Source organism: Sapajus apella, unplaced genomic scaffold (assembly GCF_009761245.1).
Source record: "Sapajus apella isolate SASKATOON/1434 unplaced genomic scaffold, GSC_monkey_1.0 scaffold35, whole genome shotgun sequence".
Classification (NCBI taxonomy): Eukaryota; Metazoa; Chordata; class Mammalia; order Primates; family Cebidae; genus Sapajus; species Sapajus apella.
In genome coordinates, this window is record NW_022436975.1 from 6,074,872 (window position 1) to 6,098,136 (window position 23,265).

At 47.2% G+C, this 23,265-nt stretch overlaps 1 protein-coding gene across 4 annotated transcripts in view; it reads left to right on the forward strand.

The window, feature by feature from the left end:
- Window positions 1-23,265, forward strand: part of RGS20 (regulator of G protein signaling 20) — a 101,518-nt gene that overhangs the window by 23,389 nt on the left and 54,864 nt on the right. The window contains exon 2 of one of the 4 annotated variants that reach the window (XM_032296084.1): window positions 5,994-6,338. In XM_032296084.1, the coding sequence (XP_032151975.1) occupies window positions 5,994-6,338 (345 nt within the window). Of the gene's footprint in view, window positions 1-5,993; window positions 6,339-6,744; window positions 7,019-7,308; window positions 7,818-23,265 lie in introns of those variants that run through there. The other 3 variants (XM_032296086.1, XM_032296085.1, XM_032296088.1) reach the window with 3 other exon arrangements.

Genomic DNA, 23,265 nt, shown 5'->3' on the forward strand with positions numbered 1-23,265 from the left:
GCTTCCCATACAGCCTGCAGAACAATGAACCAATTAAATGGCTTTTTTTTTTTAAAATAAGTGACCCAATCTCAGGTGTCTTTTTTATAACAATGCAAGAATGGCCTAATACATGTTTCAAACAGAAATTCTGTATCTGCCAAACAATCACTCTCTATTCTCTCCTCTCCTCAGCCTCTAGTAACCTCTATTCTACTTTGTCTCTATGAATTTGCCTATTCTTGACACCTCATAGAAATGGAATCATGCAATATTTGTCCTTTTGTGTCTATTATTTTCACTTAACATCATGTTTTTTAAGGTTCATCTGTGTCATAGCATGTATCAGAATTCCACTCCTTTTTATGGCTGAGTGATATCTGAGTTTGTTTTTAATTTATCTGTCCAAAGAATATTAATTGAATACTTTATCCACTCAAGCACTGTTCTAAGCTCTATGGAGATAGCAATGAGCAAAAGAGACAGAATTATTGCTTAGTTCTTACAGATTAACAAGTGAATATATACCATATCAGATGGTGACAAGTGCTATAGAAAATATATCACAGAGAGGAACTGTAGAGGAAGAAGAAATCTGAGGCAGAGTGGAACCATTCGTGTAGTTCCTTGGGAGCTACAGTAAGGATTTTGGATTTTACCCTGAAATGAGAAGTCAATAGACAGTCTGGAGCTGGCATGGGTACAGTGGCTCACACCTGTAATCCCAGCCCTTTCGGAGGCCAATATGGGTGGATCACTTGAGGCCAGGAGTTCGAGACCAGCCTGACCAACATGGTGAAACCATCTTTACTAAAAATACAATAATTAATTGGGTGTCATGGCACACACCTGTAATCCCAGCTACTTGGGAGGCTGAGGCATGAGAACTGCTTGAACCCAGGAGGCAGAGGCTGCAGTGAGCCCTGTGATCCAGCCTGGGCGACAAAGCAAGACTCTTTCTCAAAAAAAGAAAAAAGAAAAGAAAAGAAGAGAAGAGAAAGGGAAAGGAAAGGGAAAGGAAAGGAAAGGAAGAAAGAAAAAAGAAAGAAAGAGAAAGAAAGTCTGCAGCTGTAGAGTGACATTTTCAAGGATAACCTTGGCTTCAGTGTTGAGATAAGACTATGACAAGAAACATGGCAAAGGAAAGAAGAAAGACAGTGAGGGATGTGCATTAGCCAAGGTTCCCCAGAGAATGTGCATGTGTGTGTACGTGTGTGTGTGCACGTGTGTGCACATCTGTGTGTTACATAGGGAGAGATTTACTTTAAAGTATTGGCTCATTTAATTGTGGAGGGTGTCAAGTCTGAAATCTGTAGAGCAAGCCAGCAGGCTGGAAATTCAAGTAAGAGTTTATGTTGCAGTCTTCATTCTGAAGTCCACAGGATGGGACAGGAAAGTTGGAAACTCAGTCAGGGTTTCCATGTTGCAATCTTGAAGCCAAATTCCTTCTGAGGCAGAATCTGTTCCCTGCCTCTTCTTAGCCTCTGGTGGTTTGCTGTCAGTCTCTAGCATTTCTTGGCCTGTGGATGCATCACCTCAATTTCTGCCTTTACATGGCATTCTCTTTGTGTGTATATCTGTGACAAATGTCTCCTTTTTATAAGGACACCAGTCATACTGGAATAGGGTGGCTTTCATCTTACTAATTATATCTGCTGCAATGCTATTTCCAAGTGAGGTCATATTCCAAGGTACTAAGTTCTAGAATTTTAATATTTAAATTTGGGAGGTGCAAGTCAACCTATAACACAGGGTGACAGCTGTGAATACGAAATAGTTGGATTTGGCCAGAGAATTTTAAAAAGAGAGTCTGGGATACTCTGATGACGCTTTTCGCTTGAACAAAAATAATTAAGTTGCCATTTACTAAGATGGTTACAACTGCAAGAGGAGAAAGTTTGGAGAATAAAAAGGTTTCCGTTTTTTATATTATAAGTTTTCAAAGCACGATCTCCAGCTGGGCATGGTGGCTCATGCCTGTAATCCCAGTGCTTTGGAAGGCCAAGGTGGGAGGATCACATGAGGTCAGAAGTTCGAGACCACCCTGGCCAACATGGTGAAACCCGGTCTCTACTGAAAATATAAAAATTAGCTGGGTGTGGTGGTGCATGCCTATAATCTCAGCTACTTTTGGGAGGCTGAGGCAGGAGAATTGCTTGAACCCAGGAGATGGAGGTTGCAGTGAGCCAAGATCGCACCACTGCACTCTAGCCTATGTGGCAGAGTGAGACTCTGTCAAAAAAAAAAAAAAAAGGGCACCCTCTCCTACCCTAAATCCCTTACTTGGCAGTAATACCTGTGGTGAGAAGAGAGGACCCAGTTATCGCTGCAGCAGCAGGGCAGACTGAGCCTTTGAGTGTTTCTCTTCCCTAGACATACAAGTCATCTAAGCAGCTCTCGTTTCTGGCCCACTCCACTTCCCTTTCCAGCCCTTCCTCCCTCATTACCATTGCCTCAATTACGCAACATCTCTTTATGACATCTCCACACAAGCCTTAGGCATAAATACATTTAAAAAGTTATTAAACGACTGGAACAAGTCAGAACTGATTATGAGCTGCAGAAATATTCTTTTCAAAAGTTGTACTTTCATGAGGAACGTTGAGATTCTGAAGGAACCTTAATAATAGAAACATATTATGAAGAATTGATATTAACCTGTAGCTCTAATAGCCAGGATCTGTTAGCTTATTTATATTGCCACCTTTCAGTTGGCGTAATTTATGGTCAGTGCAGGGAAAGATTTGCCTTTATAGTTTTCACTGTCAGCTAGATTCTTCGATCCAAGTGGAAGAATTACATTTCCAAATAACAGAAAGTGTAAACTGTATAATATGACTAAACCACAGCAAAGTGGAACTTAAAAATAAAGTTCAGGAGGAAATAGGTCATTTCGTAAAATTAAAACTGACTTCAAATTCTATTTGAACTGTGACTTTAATTCTAAAGACTCGCATAAATTTTTGGTACAGGTGTCGTTCATTCTGCTACGGATGTTTCCCTTATGAAATGCAGCTATTTGAGCATGAATACAAACCTTCCATTTGAAACGGCCAGGACATGGTTCATACAGATTTGGGCTGTGGCGATTTTCGTCTGTGTAAATGCACTCTAGTTGCTGTTCAGTAGCCAACATGATTGATTAGGGAAGTGGTGGTTCAATCAGAATAAAATATTCTTCTGGATCCCTAAGGACCAGTGCTTCCAGGAATACAGTCCTGATGATTCCATTTTGTGACTAATATTATTGAAACCCTCAGACTGACACATAGAATCTGGCCTAAAAGGAGGACAAGGCTCTCTGAAGTGCAAGCTCTGCGGGCAGCTGAAAGTCTTTCCTCAGATAACTTTCCTCAGATCGAACTGTATGGCTACACTGATACTCTTCGGCTCTGTCCTTGCCAGAAGTGCGGAAGGATTCCAGCACCCAACACCTTGCTTGATTCACCCTCATCCCCCCCCTAACTGGAGAAGCCGCTGGGTCCCGCGCCAGGCTCGCGGTGGCTACAGAGCAGTAGGCGAGCAGACTGCTGATCCGGAGGCCAGTATGGGGCCGGCAAGTGGTGACTGAGCAAAGGAGCCGAGTTTTGTTTTTCTTGAATCAGGTTTGGGACTTTTATTCTGTCTGAACATTTCCACGACTTCCCTCACAAGAGTCTCTGTCTTGAAGCACAGGACCGAAGAAAAATGCCTAATGAAGCGTGCCGGAGGAAGGGGCAGGGGCGTGCAAGTGACTTGGGAAGAAGGGCTGGGGCGAGGGGAGAAACGAGGTTACGAGTACGCACGTTCTCACAAAACCATGTGAAAACATGAGCTGGAGACGCCAGATTCTGGGACCCACGAGAGGCCTTTGGGGCTCGCTCGCGCTCCTCAAGGTTGGGCGTGCGTCGCAGAAGAGTGCTGAGCGCTCGCTTTCGGCATTTCGGCTTAGTTCAAGCCCTTGCGTGGGGTCGGGAAGGTCGTGGGTGGCCTCAGTCTGGCTTTAGGTCGCTGGGAACCTGGCTGGTCCTCTCTCGACTTAGCGTAGGGTCCCTCTGGCCCGGGAGCCCACGGCCACCGAGGTTCCCCCCTTGCCGAGGGCCCTAGCTCTGGAGAGGGACGCAGACTCGGCCGCGGGCCCGCAGTCCCCCGCAGCTGCAGGCCAGGACCAGCTGCCCCGCGGAGGCCTCCACCCCAAGCTCCAGCCGGAGGAGCGCGTCCCCTGCCCTCCTCCCAGGCGAGACGAACGCTCCGAAGCTCATTCCCTGGGTGCCAAGGCCGATTTCCAAGTCGCCCACTTTCCCCCCCTCGAGCGAGCAGTTGGCGCTTCTCCAGAAGCTTCCTCGGCTCCCAGTTCCAGCCCCTAAAATAAAAGCACCTTGCCAGAAAGCGGGGGAGGGGAGCAGCTGAACGGGGAGAGTGAGAATACTAGGAGAACGACCCCATTCTCCAGGAAAAGGTAATGAGGGGAAGTGAAACAGTGTGAACTTACTCGGAAATGCAAACCGAGTTCAACTCACCCGGGAGCAAACAAACGACAGAAAGACAAATCAGCCACCGCACTCGCGGCTTCCCAGAAAGGGCCTCATGAATGAGAATGGGTTGCTAGGTTTCCTTCCCTCTCTCCTGACAATCGCTTCCCACAAGATTTCCACCGCCGAAAGAAAACAGGCCGGGCCTGGTGACTGCGGAGTGAGGGAACCGCGCCAGGCCCACAAGGCCGCCCGCGACCGCTCCCGCCTTCAGGACCCTGGAGAGCGGCCGCCGCGCCCCGGGGACCCGCGCCCAGCCCAGAGCGCCCGCCCTCGCCTCCAGCGCGGCACTACCTCGGCACTTTATTCGCTGCTTCCCGCCTCCACCTTCTTTTTCTTCTTCTTCCTTTTTTTTTTTTTTTTTTTTTTTTTTTGGCTACCACCGCTCTTGTTTTTCACAGACAGATTAAATTGTTTTTTGTTTGGCATGAGGGGGTGTTCGCATTGGCCGAGCCAGATTCCGGTTTGTATTTACACTAAACGTTAATGTATCAAGAAATTGAAAGCTTCTCAAAGATGAGAGCCTGAACGAGTCAGGTGACTTAAAAAGCCACTGAGTTCAACTCCTTTAATAATGAACTCAAAAAATAAAGAGATATTCCCAAGGTTAGTCACTAAGTGAGTGACAAGGTTGGGTCTAGAACAGTGGGCTTCTGACTTCTAAACTAATGCTTCCCTCCACTTTTCAAGGGGAAAAAAATACCTCTTTGCTTAGGCCTCCTAAGCAACAAGTGGAAGGTGGAAAGGCCGGTGTTCCCGAGAGTAACAAGGACACATGGAGTTTGGAAAGGAGGTCTGCAGAGGGTTCACCTGTAGTAGCGGCCCTAACATGGAGTCCTGGTGTCCCCTGGTCCAGCAGCATACCCACAGCCACACTGGCCAGTCCCTTCCTCCAACCAGCCTGTGGAGGGTCTGGGGCCCGTCGGCCACCTTCAGCCACTATCTGAACCCCCCATAAACAACTATCTCAATAGAATCTAGCAGCCAAGTCCAACTCTGTGCCTCTGGCAAGCAGAACCCTGGACACTTAGTGAGATCGGAAAGGACAGGAGGAACAAGGGAAGACCAGAGAAGGGAGGGGAAGGGCAACAGTTGCAAAAGTGAACCAAGATTTTCATCCAAATTCTGAAGAACCAAGAGATATGAACAGACCCTTCTGCATACTGCATGTCACATTCAGCGCGCATAGGAGTCCCCTAGGAATGTTACCATGCAGATTCCAATGCAGTAGGCTGGGTGGGGCTCAAGAGTCTTTATTTCTAACACGCTCCGAGGTGTTGGCGAAGCTGCTGGCCCACGGACCACACTTGAAGTAGCACGGAGTTAGGAAAAACAGGAGTGGAAGGGGAAAGAATCTAACCATGGGCCCTTCCTTCTGCTTTCACCGACCTTCTCTTGCACCCCCAAAGTAACGCCTCAAAATTCTGTAGTACAGAGCCCCGTCTAAGCGGCCAGACACCACAGTAACAGTCTGCTGGTTTTGTTTCTCTCTCCCCGCCCCAGCCCTTCACGCCTGCACAGCTCCCAGACTCGCCCGCTGTCCCGAAGCTGCTCGGCCTCCTTTCTAGCCCGCTTTCCAGCCTAGCAAGGCTCTTCTCTCACCTTCTCCGGCGACCCCCTCCCGAGGCTTCCCAGAGGCGCCCGGACTTCTCCCCCCTGCTTCCCGTCCTGCCGGCCGCCCGGCTCTCGCGGGGGCACGAGGAACTGCCAGGCCGCCTCTCGCTCCTGCTCGGGGCGGCTCTGGCACTATCTGGCCTACCCTCGGGGGGTCGCCCGCTGAGGCCCGCCCGTCCGGTCACCAAGCCCAGGAAAGAAGACGCCACCGCTGAGCAGAGCTCGCCTAGGCCGGTAAGTACCATGGTCTCCACCACGCCCCACGCCCAGCCTCCCCAGGATACCAGCCTCTCCCGCTTCTTCCTAACCCCAACTGACCCGTTTTGCCGGGGCCAGTATCGGGGAGGCTGGCAAGGTCGGGAAGGCCGGGGCATGGCTGTGCAAGTACTAGGATGGGACGCTGGCGGCTCCCGGGACACCGCCCCTCCCCGCAGGAAGGCACTCCAAGCTACTTTTTCCCGGGCCATTTGTTTTCCAGAGTCCAAGAAAACACGAGGGAGCCCTCGCTCTTCCCCGAGGCTGCTTTTCAAACTCTCCACGTGTCGCTCTCCTCTCCCTACTCCAAGCCTCCCCCAGACGCGCCTCCGCTGGCTCCCCGCGCTCGATCTCCCACTCCTTTGCCCTCTCGGCAGGCAAGGGAGGAAATGACGTGATGTTATTTTTGTGTCAGGTCAGTTTCCAGCTTCAGTTTAGCCCTCCCGTCTCCGGGGAACTACCCCCGCGGCCCCAACGGGTCCCACTCCCCCGGGAACGCCGTGGGCTACTGGGAAGCGCGGTGCTGCGAGTCCGGAGACCAGGGCGGCTGGGTTCCCCCGCCACGCTCTGATCGACTCCTCTCCCTGGATTCCGAAGTCCCTGGAGAAGGGGGCGCGGAGGGCGACTACCGAGGGTCTCAGCGAGATCCGGGGTCAGGGGTTAGTTCCTCCCCTTACCCCCAGCTCGGTTGCCGGGTGGGGCCTCCTCGCTCCAGCTGGCTCGGAGGGGGCGAGGGCCGCTTTCCCGGGCGGGAAGACCGGAGGCGGAGGTTGCGCCGGGGTGGGGCGGGGACAGAGCTCAGAGAGGCGCCCCGGGCCGAGGAGAATACAGGGGGCTGCCCTCCAGAGGCGGGCAGTCCACCGACGCGAAGCTCTGGGAACCGAGCACCCCCTCCGCGCTCGCCGCCCACCCCCGCTCGTCCCTCCCGCTCCCTTCATTCACAAGGTCCCAGCACGCAGTCCCGCACACTCGAGTCGCGCTTGGCCCCCGCGCGCCGAGGGAAAGCGATGACACAGGGGGCTTCGCGGACGCCCTCCACGCGCGCCTGGCTTCGCATCCACACTCTTGGGACTTGCTAATCCGAGACTGGAGCAGTGGGGCTGCGACTGGGGCGGAAGTCGCGCCGCGCTTGGGGCTTCGGGGGTACCCCTCGCCCCCGCCTTGGTAGAGTGCGCCGCCGCTGGAGGGAGGCGAGACGTGGGACTGCCCGGCCGGGTAAAGGGAGTGAGGGGGCGGGGAGAAGGCAGAACAAGGGGAGGAAGAGGCCGGGAGTAGAGGGCTAGAGCCGAGACCGCGAGCCGAAGGAAGGGGAAAGGCGCGGAGAGCGATCGCCGACGTGGAGAGGGCAGCCCGCGACACGGCAATAGCAAGAAGGCACCCGCGGGACGCATGCGCACGGCGGACGGAGGCGAGCCGGCCGGGGCTTCCCCTCCGGCTGGCGGGGTGGACGGTGGGCTCGTGAGTATCCCGGTTCCTCGACCTCTCTTTCTTCCTATCGGGCTCGCCCTTAGGCTTCGCGCTGGGAAGTGGCCGAGGTTGGGAGGGGCGTGCAGCTCGTCGGGACCTCGGGCTGTCGCCGTGGCTGCGGGGCGGGAACGGGTGCGAGTCGGGGGTTCCTGCCCGCAGCATTAGTGCGAGTTTGGGGGAGTGGGGCTTGCGGGAGTGTCGCGTCCGAAGAGGGGCTTCGCGCCACCAGGACCCATTTGTCCCGGGTCTGCCAGGGCGTCCATCGCGATTCTATCCAGTCGCGATTCCATCTTTGCGGCCTCGGGTCCGTGGAGGACGCGGGAATCTAGACTTTAGACCCTAGAAATCGCACTGACCACCCGAAGCGTGTGTTGGAAAGTCCAGGCGGTGAAGCGTCGGCGTTCTCACCGGATAGGGAGAGGGCAAGGAAGGGGCCGGGCGCCCGAGGCCGGAGGTTTAATTGCCTCTGGGAAGGAAAAGGAAACCCTCCCGGAATCGCAGCGCCTCCTTTTAGGAAAAGTGCAACCAAAGCGGGGGTACCGAGGGGCAGGGTGGAGAAGTGGGCGCCCCACGCGTGGACCCTGGAGGGCCAACAAGGTGTGGGCGTTCACTCGGGGCCTCTGTTCGCGCTCTCTAAAACCAAATGAACAAAGTGCCCTCCACCCTTCGCCTGCGCCAAGGAGGTTAACCTGCGGGCGCCGCAGAGATTTTCCTGGAACAAACCCCGGGGCTTCATCTTCCGCACTCTCGGAGCTGCCTTGGGAAGTCGCAACAAGTCTGGGCGCCGGGACTGCGGAGACTGTAAAGCGGAGGGCGGAGGGCGGAGGGCGGAGGGCGGGAGACTGGGAGACTGGGGGCGGGGATTGGAGGTGCTGGATGCAGCGGGGGACTGAGGTGGGCGTCGGAGGGGAGGGTCTGTGTGCGCTGCTGTCCTCCTGTGTTGGGGGAGCGGACGGGCCAGGGCCCTCTAGGGAAGCGGCGCCCCGGGACAGGGGTGGCTTTCCCGGCTCTGTGCGCCGCGATGCCCCCACCCAGCTCCCGTGGAGGAATGAGTGGGGGAGGAGCCCTGAGAGAAGCTGCTCGCAGAGAGTGGGGTGGGCGTTTTGGGTAGAGGTTTGCTGGCGCTGCGGCCCTCCAGCTGCTAGAGAGGTGGGCGAGAGAGAGTGGGCCCCGGGAGGGGGTCTATAGGCCCCGTGACCTCCCCGGCTCCCTCTGCGCTTGTGGGGGAGTGAGTGGCGAAGGCGCTTTGGAATAGGCGGTGAGCGGGCACTGAGGTTCATCTTGAGCGTCCTGGACTTGACTGCGTCGAAGGAAAACCCGGGCGAGCAGCCAGGGCCAGCGAGCAACCCCAGCAACAGGGACGCGGCGGTGCAGAGCGCTCGGTGACAGAAGAGGGGGATCCCGGGGAAGCAGCTGCTGCCCACGGGCCACCGACAATGCACAGGCTGGAGAAGGGAACGAGGTTGACAGGATTTTGTCCCGAAGGTGGAGCGCGCTAGAGGGGAAATCTCCTCGATTCCTGTCGGTCTCAGAATTTGGCAAAAGCCTATCGCTCTTTGTCGACCTCCCCACATCCCCCAGTTTCCTGGCTGGTGTTCCTCCCCACATTCTCCAGTTTCCTGGCTGGTTGGTGTCGCAACCCCAGCCCCGGTGCCCTCGGTGCCGTCAGAACCCTCACCCACTGGCTAGCAGAATCGGGCGCCTGCACGTGGGTTCCTCATTGCTCCGGAGTGTGGGGGGCAAGGGGATTCTGCATCAGTCTCCAGCCACCCTCCTTGCGACACGGGTGACAGGGCCCTGGCGTGGCTTGGTTTCATTTCACTTCTAGTGGCTCCAGACAGTGAAATTGACTACACAAATGTTCAAGTTCACAAAATGGTCTGACTTCCTCCCCAAACTTAAGGGCATTTCTAGTGAAATTACCATCTGTAAGTTTTTTGGCACAACCATGGTTTGCAATTTATTATTTTTGTTAAAATATTTTTTTGGTCAAAACCTAATTTTCTTTTGGGCCTCATCCTGTTTATCTTCTGTTCATTAAGTGACATCTTATCACATGTTAGTAACGCATATGAGAGGCAGTGCTGTCTAACCGGTGAGAGTCTTGAGCTCTGGAACTGGGTTCAGATCCCAGCCTAACTGCATAACCTTGGACTAGTTAGTTATGTTCTCTGGGAGTTAGTTTCATCATCTGTGAAATGGGGATGATAAGAGTACCTACCTCTGCTGGACACCGTGGCTCACGCCTGTAATCTCAGCAGTTTGGGAGGCCAAGGCGAGTGGATCACCTGAGGTCAGGAGTTCGAGACCAGCCTGTCCAACATGGTGAAACCCCATGTCTATTAATAATACAAAAATTAGCCAGGCGTGGTGGCAGATGCCTGTAATCTCAGGTACTCGGGAGGCTGAGGCAGGAGAGTCGCTTGAACCTGGGAGGCAGAGGTTGCAGTTAGCCAAGATTGAGCCACTGGCAACAAGAGCAAAATTCTGTCTTAAAAAAAAAAGAAAGAGTACCTACCTAATGGTATTCTGACAGAATAGCTGACAGTATTCAGTATACTAATAACATAGAGCTCTCTTTTTTTTTTTTTTTTTTTGAGATGGAGTTTCGCTCCTGTTACCCAGGCTAGAGTGCAATGGCTCGATCTCGGCTCACCGCAACCTCCGCCTCCTGGGTTCAGGCAATTCTCCTGCCTCAGCCTCCTGAGTAGCTGGGATTACAGGCACGCGCCACCATGCCCAGCTAATGTTTTTTGTAGTTTTAGTAGAGACGGGGTTTCACCATGTTGACCAGGATGGTCTCGATCTCTTGACCTCGTGATCCACCCGCCTCGGCCTCCCAAAGTGCTGGGATTACAGGCGTGAGCCACCGCGCCCGGCCAAGATAGAGCTCTTATAACTGCTTGGTACATACCAAGCAACAGCTGTTATTACTATTATTGTATTGATATAATTGGCTAGACTTCAAACTTTAAATAAGATTAGGAACAGAATGCATATTTTTGTATACTATAAAGAGTATGCATAATGAAACACATGTCCATCATCAAAATTTTAAAAACGGCCAATTTTTTTTTTTTTTTTTTGAAACTGGGTTTCACTCTCTCAGCCAGGCTGGAGTACAGCGGCACGGCCGAGACCCACTGCAGCCTTGAACTTCCAGATTCAAGGGATCCTCCCACTTCAGCCTTAGGAGTAGCTGAGACTTCAGGTGCCTGCAGCTGCACCTGGCTACTTTTTTCATTTTTTATAGAGAAAAGATCTGGCTATATTGCCAGGGCTGGTGAACAGCCAGCTTACAAGAATCTGAAAATGTACCTTACGAGCTTGAAGTGCTAACTTGTCTGAGACTGTAAATGTTTTAGCTGAAACACCCCTTAAATAAAAAATACAGAATGATGAAAATCAGATTTCTTATTCCACCTCCTTCATTTTACAGATGAGGAAATCATTGAGAGAGGTTAAGGGTCTGGGCCAGAGATCTCCCGCTAATTAGGGGCCAAAACAGAATGAGGACCTCTGACTCATTCCCTGGGGCGCTTACACACACTGCTAATTTCCTGTTTACTACGGATTAGTGAACTGTTAACAGACAGAAAGTATACATTAAAAAAAAAGTGTACAAGCATGTGCTATCTCTAGCCCCAACAAAGACCAGGCAGTCATGTCATGGCTACTGTTGTCCCACAGCTTTATCTTGGTCCCTCACGTTATAAGACATGACCGCATGACTCCCCTCAGGTAAGGTAAGGTCACAGATCAAGCCGCTGTCAGAGCCAGTATTAGCATTTTAGGCCCCACTTGGGTAGACATTCGATTGCATATTCTATTAATCTCTTGTAACAGTTTAGAAATCATTTTTGAGCTATTTTTGAATTCTTAAAATGTCCTTCCTGATGGCTTTGAAGTTCTTTCCTATAAGAAAGCCTTTTAGAAAGGCCCTCAAAATTACACAGAAGGAGATTTTATGGACTAGCGAGAGTAAAGGAGAAAAAAAGGTTTTTTATTTTAATGCAGTAGCCTGTAACTGGTTTCCTTCCAGGCACTTGAGTATCAATTCCTGAAATCCTGCTGTTCTGTTTCTGCGTGGGGCCATCTAATGACATTCACCTTCCACGGACAGAGGCAGATGGTGGCTTAAAGGTCCGGCCCTCAGCCAGGCGCGGTGGCTCACGCCTGTCATCCCAGCACTTTGGGAGGCCGAGGTGGGCGGATCACGAGGTCAAGAGATCCAGACTATCCTGACCAACATGGTGAAACACTGTCTCTACTAAAAATACAAAAATTAGCTGGGCGTGGTGGCACATGCCTGTGGTCCCGGCTACTCGGGAGGCTGAGGCAGAAGAATCGCTTGAACCCAGGAGGCGGAGGTTGCAGTGAGCCGAGATCGTGCCACTGCACTCCAGCCTGGTGACAGAGCAAGACTCCATAAAAAAAAAAAAAAAAAGTCCAGCCCTCACATGAACAGTTTAAGAATTATATGGCAGAGCCTTTCTAGTGAACATCTGGTCGTTCAAAGTTATTTATAGGGATTCTGTGTCTTCCAGGGAAGGTACTTCTAGGAATTATGCCTGTATCCTTGAAAAAGGAAACTGTGGTTTTCTCCAGTGTGTGAACTGGATACTGAGTATCTTGCTCTTTTTTTTTTTTTTTTGACCCCCATGAAACTTCTTGCATGAATGCCTTACTCTTGATTTTGCATCTTGGGATGCTTACTACATGTTCTTAAACAGAAGGACAGGGTGTTAAGAAGGGAGTTACTTTCTAACATGCTCCCAAGCCAGTTTGGCAGAACTTAGTTTTGAAATCACATGTGTCAAGTCAATCCCAATATGATTATAATGTGAATCACTGTCCAGTTGGGAATATTTCAGATTGGTTTTCAGTGCACCACCAGGTGACTCACAAACAAGTACAGTGTCAGTCAGCAACTAATAGGGTTCACTCTGAGTCAGAGCTTAGCATTTAGTACAATAAGGGTGAGTCACTGACTACCCGGCACAATCTGAGATGGTCCCTGAATGTTACCTTGCTCAGCTAGCTCAAGAGTTAGGACGCTGCATGGAGTGAGTCAGTACATAGTACAATTGAATGGGCTCTTGGAGAGGCCATTCACAATCAAGTTTTATGTGGCTGAGTGCTCAAGGTAATGTTATATGATTATGAATTCACGGAGTAGATTACCTTGATTCTAATCCAGCTGATTAGAGTCTAGCTAATTGCGTGGGGAATCACTTGTGAAATATGAGTAATATGCCCTGTTGCCTAGTAGTGATATTTTACATGAGTTATTTCAATAGTTATTAAAGCCAGTTAGCCTTTCTGATTTGGGAATGCTCAATTTCTAGGTGCACATTCATTTTACTCTAAAGTGTAACATCCTTTTCATATGAGAATTTGAGTTTGAGGCAAAGGCATCTCATGCAAAGTTACCTGCTAGTTTGGCTTCCTGAGGTGCTGGGTTGTACACTGTGCACCTCCATTTAACAGTGAGGTAGTGGAGAACGCCCTGCTATCTGGTTTGTCTACATTTGTGCCCCTCTGAAGCCGACTGAATTGTGATTGCTCAAGGCTAGAGCACAAGTTTGTACGCCTGCTCTAAGGCTGAAAACGCCAGGCACTTTAACCCTTTTAAGGCTGACTGGCTAGAATCAACACTTATACAGCTGTTGCATTTGTGCAACAGTAGAAAGAATTATGCAGCCTGCCGCTTACCTCACCCTTATAATGAACTTTTATGTCTCAGGGTGGGGTGATAATGAGATTTAAAGGACTAGTATACACAATTTCTTGTCTTCTGGTTTGTTGAAGCAATAGTCAGACAACATTAGCCACAATAATGTCTATCAAAGTGGCTGTCCATAAAAACTCCAGTACCACATTCGTCTGAAGGGCACTTGTGTCCAAGGCCACTAATTCTACCATTCCCATCCATCTTACAGTATTTCAGGACACGGGCTTCAGTTTCTTTCTCTTATGCTTATTCTTCCTGGGAGTCGTATAAGATTTCTTCCTATTTTTAGAACTACCATGAAGTCTCAACACAAGATAAAAAGAGCATATTTCTTTTGAATGTTGTAGTCAGAGAAGGTACATCTATCTCCCAGTTGCTTGTCTTTGCTGATCAGGAGGAATTCCCTCCTTACCCTGGGTATTGGCCTTTACATTTCCTGTTGTATCCGAGGGTTCAACGTCCAGGGTGATGATCTTCCTTGTAAGAGTTTTTGCAAAAATCTGCATTTTGGTGGAGGCTCCACTTGAGGGTGAGGGAAATGAAGAGATGGGTTAGACTGTGGACACAGGAGCGTTGACCCAGGAGAGGGTGCTGGCCAGAGAGCAGCCCAAGAGCACACACCCATCGATTTCTTAATTTATATCAAAGTCATGTTGATAATTAGTGGCAGGAAGTCATTATCCTTAGAACCCAGATTAGACTACTGTTAAAAAGTGTATGTGGCCAGGCGTGGTGGCTTATGCCTGTAATTCCCACACTTTAGGAGGCCAAGGTGGGTGGATCACTTGAGCCCAGGAATTCCAGACCAGCCTGGACAACATAGTGAAACCCTGTCTCTATCAAAAAATGCAAAAAATCAGCTGGGTGCAGCGGTGCACCCTATCATCCTAGCTACTTGGGAGGCTGAGGCTGAAGGATCACCTGAGCCTGGGGACATTGAGGTGGCAGTGAGCCATGATCTTGCCTCTGCCCCCCAGCCTGGGCAACAGAGTGAGACCCTGACTTTAAAAAAAAGAAAAGGCCAGGCGCAGTGGCTCACGCCTGTAATCCCAGCACTTTGGGAGGCTGAGGCGAGTGGATCACGAGGTCAAGAGTTCGAGACCATCCTGACCAACATGGTGAAACCCCGTCTCTACTAAAAATACAAAAAAATTAGCTGGGTGTGGTGGCACGCACCTGTAGTCCCAGCTACTCAGGAGGCTGAGGCAGGAGAATTGCTTGAACCTGGGAGGTGGAGGTTGCCAGTGAGCCGAGGTCACGCCACTACACTCCAGCCTGGCGCCTGGTGACAGAATGAGACTCTGTCTCACAAAAAAAAAAAAAAAGATCAACAGAGAAAAGTATTTCTCTATTGATAGAGAAAAAAATACTTTTCTCTATCTTTTGATGACTCCAAAAGAATCTTAGATGTATGGCGTCTTCCACGTACATTTATTGGTTTCTACAAATGTTTAATTCTCGTGATCACCCAGATATAATTTATGCATCTCTTGCCATAAAGAAAGGTATAGATATTTGTTTGCATTTAAGGGGGACTTCACATAAAGGGGTTTAATTCTTTCCGATTTACGACAATCCCGGCAAATTTAGGTTGTTAGCACTTTTTAATAAATTAGAGTATTTCTAAAACTGAAACAAAGTTTCTATATCTACGTGTTTGTTAGGTTTCAGTGAGGAGCTATTTGGTATTTTTGTGAGGTTTATGACAGCTTTTAACTTTGTTTACTTGAGTTATAACTTACAGTAAAGCTTACACATCTTAAGAGTACAGTTTAATAAACTTTATGTAAATGTACCCCCAGAGAACCACCATTTAGATCAGGGTTTCTCACCTGAGCACTGTGGAGATTTGGGGATAAATAACTCCTTATTGAGGGGGGCTGCGCATTGCGCCGTAGGCTGTTTAACAGCATCCCTGATCTCCGCCCACTGGGTGGTCCAGTAGCACCCCTCCCTGGATGCGATGACCAAAAATGTGTCTAGACATAGCCAGGTGTCCCCCTGGGGACAAAATCACTCACCACAGCTCTAGATCAAGATATAGGATATTTTCAGGCCCCCTGGGCCCCCCAAAGAGCCCATTTCACTTCCTTCCTTTCAGTACTCCCACTGGTAACCACGTTTATAACTTCTTTCACCATATACCAATTGTGCCTGCTTTTGAACTTCGTCTAGCATTCTACAGCATGTAATCCTTGCATCTGGTTCTTTAGCTCTGCATTATGTTTTTGAGATTCATTTGTTGTTGTATGTATTGTTTCTAATGCTGTGCAGCGTGCCTTTGTGTGAATACACTGCAGTGTATTTATCCATTCCACTACTAAAGACATTTTAGTTGTTGCCAGTGTGAAGCTGTTATGAATAATGCTAATATGAACATTCTCACATGTCTTTTGATGAACTTATTTCCTTTGGGTATATGCCCAGGATAAAAATTGTTGGGTAATAAGTCCAGTATATGTTTAGCTTTAGTAGATACTGCCAAACTGTTTCATAGTCTAAATCATTTTCTAACCATCCCTACCAGAAAAGTGTGTATTGCTTCACATCCTCACCAGTACTTAGTATTGTTTGCCCATTTAACTTTAGTCATCCTGGTGGCTGTGTAGCGGTATCTCGTCGTGGTTTGAATTTGTATTCTCCTGGTTACTAATGATGTTAAGCATCTTCTTATATGTTTTTGGGTCAAGTAATTTGTATATTTTCTATTTAAAATGCCTCTACTAGCCTTTGGGCCATTTTTCTTTTTCTTTTTCTTTCTCCCTCTTTTTTTTTTCTCTTTTTTGAGACAGGGTCTCACTGTTGCCCAGGCTGGAATGCAGTGGCACAATTAGCTGTGATGCTGAGGCTGCAGGTGTGCACCACCACATTCAGCTAATTTTTTTATTTTGGATGTGGGAGGGGGTAGAGACAGGGTTTTGCTATGTTGACCAGGCTGGTCTTGAATTTCTGTTTGGACCATTTTTCTATTGTGCCATTGATCTGTTATTATTGTTATCATTGACCTGTAGGAGTTCTTTATATAGTCTGGATACAGGCCATCTGTCAAAACTGTGTGTGTGTGTATGCATGTGCAGGCGCACACTGAAAATCTCTTCTTTCAGTCTGGACTACCTGTATACTCTCATTCCATTATCTTTTGACTTCCATAGTTTCTGTTGAAAAGTTAGACTTCTTTGAAGGTAGCATGTCTTTATCCTCTGGCTCTTTAAAGCTTTTCTCTTTGTTTTTAACTTACCACAGTGAATATAATGTGCCTATATGTGGTTTTCATTTTATTTATTCTGCTTTGGGTTAACTGAGCTTCTTGTATCTGTGGATTGATGTCTTTCATCAAGTTTGGAAAATTTTCACTCAATATCTCTTCAAATATGTCTTTGTCTGGTTTTCTGGGACTCAAATCATACATATGTTACACTTTTTCCTTTATGTCTCTTGTTGTCTGATCTGTTTTGTTCATTTCTCATCTCTCTCTGCTTCAATTTGAATATTTTCTGTTGACCTGTGTTTTAGTTAATTAAGCTGTCTTCCTCTGTGCCTAAGTCTTCTGTCAAACCATCTAGTGAGTTGTTCATTTCAAAACTTCCTTTCTGCTAAATGTAGTATGCCAGTTTGATTAATTTTAATACACTTAAATTATCTGATTCAATTTCCTATCATTCCATCAATTTAGTCTAATTCTTGTCTACTAAATCCAATGAGATCATCTGTGTGCCTATATCTATTTTTTATTCAACACATTTTAATCTCTCTTCACATATCTAGTAATTTTTATTATGTGTAGATATTGTATATAAAGAAACTTTGTAGATTCCAGTAATTTCTTCCACCAGCAAGGATAGAATCTCCTTGGAGGGATTTCCTGTCTAAGGATGAAGGACTGAAGAGCTGATCACTTTAGGCCAGCAGGTATTAGAATGGGTCAGGTCTGGTTACAGTTGTTTGGGTTTTTTTGTTTTGACATGGAATCCCCCTCTGTCACCCCCAGAATGGAGTACAATGACACCATTATAGCCTAGAACTTGTGGGCTCAAGCAGTCTTCCCACTTTAGCCTCCTGAGTGACTGGGATTATAGGCACATGCCAATTCACCTGGCCATTTAAAAAATTTTTTTTTGTAGAGATGGGCCTCACTATGTTACCCAGGCTAGTGATTGCAGTTTTTTGTCTTTTTTTTTGAGACAGAGTTTCATTCTTGTCACCCAGTCTGGAATGCAATGTCGCAATCTCAGCTCACTGCAACCTTCACCTCCCAGGTTCAAACGATTCTCCTGCCTCATCCTCCTGAGTAGCTGGGATTACCGGCACCCACTGGCACCCACAACCACACCCGGGTCATTTTTGTATTTTTAGTAGAGATGGGGTTTCACCATGTTGGCCAGGCTGGTCTGAAACTCCTGACCTCTGGTGGTCTGCCTGCCTCGGCCTCCCAAAGTGCTGGAATTACAGGCGTGAGCCACTGCGCCCAGCCGTGACTGCAGTTTTAATAAGATTTAGCTTATCCCCAGTTCTTTCTTGTTCCTTGAGAATTTTCTCCTGGGTTCTGGAATGAGAGCCTGGTGGACTTCCATCTCCTAGGTCTCAAAAGAATGGAAGACTCAGTCTTGCCTTCAGAGGTTTTAGGTTTGCCCTTTGCCTCCACCTTCCCCATGTGGCCTCCACATTTGGTAAATATCTTGAGGGAGCCAGCCATCTATTCGAGGAAGTCCTTGTTACTGAAGGGGACTTGTTCTCCCACATGAGAAAAGAGTCCCTTCATAACCTCAGCTTGTGCTAATGGTCAGCAAAGCTCCTCAGAAAGAAAAACAGCTGGTGACTGCTCAGCTTGGAAGTGCTCTCTTATTCAGAAATTTTAATTAATGTAATCTTTTTGCTTTCACAGTTCTCTGATGACTTTAAAAATGTAATTTCACTTATTTATCTGGGGTTTTTAAGTTGTTGCATAAGAATCGTGATTTGGACCAGGTGTGGTGGCTCACGTCTGTAATCCCAGCACTTTGGGAGGCCAAGGCTGGTGGATCACTTGAGGTCAGGATTTCGAGCCCAGCCTGGCTAATATAGCAAAACCCCATCTCTACTAAAAATACAAAAATATTAGCCGGGCATGGTGGCGTGTGCCTGTAGTCTCAGCTACTAAGGAGGCTGAGACAGGAGAATCACTTGAACCTGGGAGGCGGAGATTGCAGTAAGCTGAGATCACACCACTGCACTCCAGCCTGGGTGACAGAGCAGGACTCTGTCTCAAAAAATAAAATAAAATAAAATAAAATAAAATAGTAATTTTCCCTGACCTATTGACATATTTTTTGAATTAAGTTTCTGTGGATTCCATTGTTGTCTTTATTTTATATCGTTTGTTTCCAATGCAATTCAGCAAGTGTGTATTTTAAAATTCGCCATTTTTGTGTGTAAAATGTAATACATGTTTTGTAAGTTTGGAAACATTGGAAAGGAAAGAAGTATAATTTTTGCAACTCTTTATGCTTCCAATTGCAGTTGTGTACTATAGAAAGCATGAGCATTGGAATGAAAGAGAACTGGGCTCAAATTTTGACTTTGATCACTAGTTTTGTGAACCTCTGAATCTGAATGTGTGTATAGTAGTGATAAGAATACTTGTTTTAAAGTAAGACATGTATGGCAGAGCTATTCTCTTGCACAGCTGTGGTGTTCAAGAGAATATCAGGAAGTGGTACCTCTTACCAATATTCCTCTAATATTTATCATTATTTTAAGCCTCCGACCATGAATAATTTGATTTTAAACATTTATATTTTGATATATTTCCATCTGGCACAGTTTATAAAATTTTCATCATTTGAACAGTGTTCTTTTTTTATTTTTTTATTTTTATTTTTAATTATTATTATTATTATTATTTTTTAAAGACCAGGTTTCACCATGTTGGTCAGGCTAGTCTTGAGCTCCCGACCTCAGGTGATCCGCCTGCCTTGGCCTCCAAAGTGCTTGGATTACAGGCGTGAGCCACCACGCCCAGCTGATCAATGTTCTTAAAAAATTTTAATATAAAAAACCTGTACCATGACTTAAGATCCAGGAAAATATTACTAATTAGTTTATTAATTCATATTTGGCCTAATCTTTGTCACTTATAGACACCCCCAAAAATTACCTCCTGAAACTGAAGAATTCAGAAAAAATTTAGTTGCAGAAAGAATTGCATTCAAAATAGTCACTCTCAGTAAAATCCACATTTAACTACTTCGTGTTATATCTAGTAGGGCTTATTGTAAGATATTGGCAATAAGAAAACAATATTTAAAAAATTAAGAAAAGGCTAACGGTATTTTCTGGAAAGAACAGCTGGCTGACCTTTGCAGAGGAGAGTCTCTGTGGGGACTATAATTTTAGCATTATCTACATGAATGATTTCACTATAATTAATTTTCATATTAAATTTCCTGTTGCCAAGTTGCTCTTTTATTTTGACTATGGCATTTGCTTCCTGAAAAAAGAATACTATACTAATATATGGAAACAGATTCTACTCTAAGCCTGAGATGAAAATAATAAGCTGGAGGCAGAGTAGCAGGACTCTCCTGACCTCGGCCAGGAGGACGGTGCTGGATTTGTGTGTCCCCAAGGCCTTGGACTTACCTCAGTCTCACCTGTCATCTCACTCTTACCATCTCAGCCTTTATTTCCTTACTGCGGTGACAACTAGCTGCAGTGACAGCCGGCTTCGCTGCTCTGACATCCGTATTCCAAGAACGACTGCTCTCCTTACCATGGGACCTAGTTATGCAACAACCTGCAATTTGTCTAATTCTCACTAGAGCTAAGTTTTTTGCCAAACACATAAGTCGCCTCTGGCCCCTTGAGTGACTGGTTAGGCCATGCTGTTCTTTTGGCAAAATGAAGTACTTATTAACAAAAACACCACAGCATCATAACCAGACCCTGTAGAACAAATTTGGCTTAAAGGATGAAAGAGTACTAAAAAGCATGAAAAGAATAAAAGTATGCAAAATCTAGTACAGGCAAACATACCCTGAGCACGAGCATGTTAAACACATGTCATGAACCAAATAGCCTTTATTTCTTTCCTTTATCTTCTAGTGATCTATATTCAAAATCACGAGGGCATGAAAACTATAAATACTGATTTAGATAGAGAAAACATTTGCTAAAATCTATCAAATCTGTTCTAATAATTAGGAGGCTACATATAGCTTATATTTTCTTTCTTTCTTTCTTTCTTTCTTTCTTTCTTTCTTTCTTTCTTTTTCTTTCTTTCTTCTTTCTTTCTTTCTTCTTTCTTTCTTTCTTTCTTTCTTTCCTTTCTTTCTTTCTTCTTTCTTTCTTCTTTTTTGAGACAGAATCTCGCTCTGTTTCCAGGCTGGAGTGCAGTGGCACGATCCTGACTCACTGCAACCTCTGCCTCCCAAGTTTAAGCAATTCTCCTGTCTCAGCTTCCCAAGTAGCTGAAACTACAGGTGCAAGCCACCACGCCCATTTTTGGCCACCATGCTAATTTTTGTATTTTTTAGTAGAGACAGTTTCACCATGTTGGCCAGGATGGTCTTGATCTCTTGACCTTGTGATCTGTCCACTTCAGCCTCCCAAAGTGCGGGGATTATAGGCATGAGCCACCGTGCCCGGCCCATATAGCTTATATTTTCTTAATTGAAATAGGTCCTATATGAGCCTTTTACCCAATATGTTGGCACCGGGGTCTTCATCCTAGGTCTGTGTATCCAACTGCCTTATGTTGTCTCACTGAAAGGTTATAAATTGCTATGATTTTCTGCAGAGTCTGAAGTGCATAACCACTGATCATTTCAAGTCTGAAAGTTCTTCAGTTTTAGATCTGTTTGTTCAGCGTATCCACTATTTGACACTTAAGTCCTAGGGGGAGGGATATCTAAAATTCAGAAGATATTTTGGTGCAAACTGTAGAAAACTAAAACCCACACACACATCCCAGGAACTGCAGACGAAAACATTGTGTCAGCTGAGCCCAGGGAACTGTCTTGGGAATGCTAAGGCTGTAAAAGTTATGCGCTGGAGTTTCTATTAGCCCATTCGAATCAACAGCAGGTCTTCTGGGAAAAGGAATCTAGAGGTCTTCACTGATGGGCCTACACACAAAATCCAAATCTATCGAATTCTGGCCACCACAGCTGTGGTGTGAGGAGCACAGTTCTGTGGGGTGACAGATGCATCTGTGCCTGCAGCCACGAGATCTAGATTCCTGTCTCTTTGGGGCTGAGATGTCAGGCACATTAGGACAACCCCCTGGAGGCTGAGTTTCCCCCATTGATAAATGGGATCTCAAAAAATCTCCACAAAATCGTTGCAAATATTAAATGTAAGATGTGATACATTTGCTCGTGGAAACACAGGGGGACATCATGCACTGCTTAGGCTGTGATTGAGCTTGGATTTATTCCAGTGTCAGCATTTGCCATTAAAGCTCACGGGAGGGGATTGACTGGATCTAGATTCTATTTTAAAACAGTTAGTAAATATTTTAGGCTTTGCGGGCCATGTGCTTTTTATTGCAACTACTCAACTCTGCTACTATAGCAGAGAGCTGTTGGGGGAGAGGGAAGGTAGTCCATATGGGACTAATTGTAGCCATCCAGAGGAGAGAGGGGGCTGCCAGCCTAGGAGAAGCAGCGGGGAGGCAGTGCAGGCCTGGTGTGAGTCCTGGAGACGCAGTGAGCTTGCTAATGAGTGACGCGCAGAAGACCTGGACGCGCGAGGAGTCAAGGTGACTCCTTGTTGTGGGTGGATGGTGGCACCATGTGTGGCCATGGAGAAGACAGGAGGAGAAACAGAGGGTCTGGAGGGGGAGATGCAGGATTCCATGTTAGACCCTAGAGATGTCCAGGAGAATTCCAGCTGTGGTGCTAGGCAGCTGGTTGGATCTGTGTGTATGGCAGCCAGGGAATGGCCTGGGCTAGAGGCAGGAGTGTGGATTCATTAGGCTCTGATGATGTGCAGCTTGCTGTACTGTAGTCATGTACTAAGTGATCATGAAGTTATGGTGGGAATCTCTCGAGCATAATCCATAGGCTGTTACTACTATAGAATCTACGCTTCCTTTTCTCAATTATCCATAAACAGTCTATGAAGAGTTTCTGTTTATGACAGCAGTCAGCAAACAAGGCACAGGGCCACCTCCAGCACTCTGCCTGCTTTTGTATGCTCTGAACACTAAAAATAATTTTTCTTTTTTTCCTTCCTTCCTTCCTTCCTTCCCTCCCTCCCTCCCTCCCTCCTTCCTTCCTTCCTTTCTTTCTTTCTTCCTATCTTTCTTCCCTCTTTCTTTCTTTCTTTCTTTCTTTCATTTTATTTTGAGACAGAGTCTCGTTCTGTCACCCAGGCTGGAGTGCAGTGGCAGGATCTTGGCTTATTACAACCTCCATCTCCTGGGTTCAAGCAATTCTTTTGCGTCAGCCTCCTGAGTAGCTGGGACTACAGGTGCCCGCCACCATGCCCTGTTAATTTTTTTGTATTTTTAGTAGAAATGGGGTTTCACCATGTTGGTAAGAGTTGTCTCAAACCCTGACCTGAAATGATCTGCCTGCCTCGGCCTCCCAAAGTGCTGGGATTACAGGTGTGAGCCACCATGCCTGGCCAAAAATGGTTTTTACATTTTTTAACTGTTAGGAGAAAAAGTCAAAAGAATAAGGCCAGGCACGGTGGCTCATCCCTGTAATCCCAGCACTTTGGGAG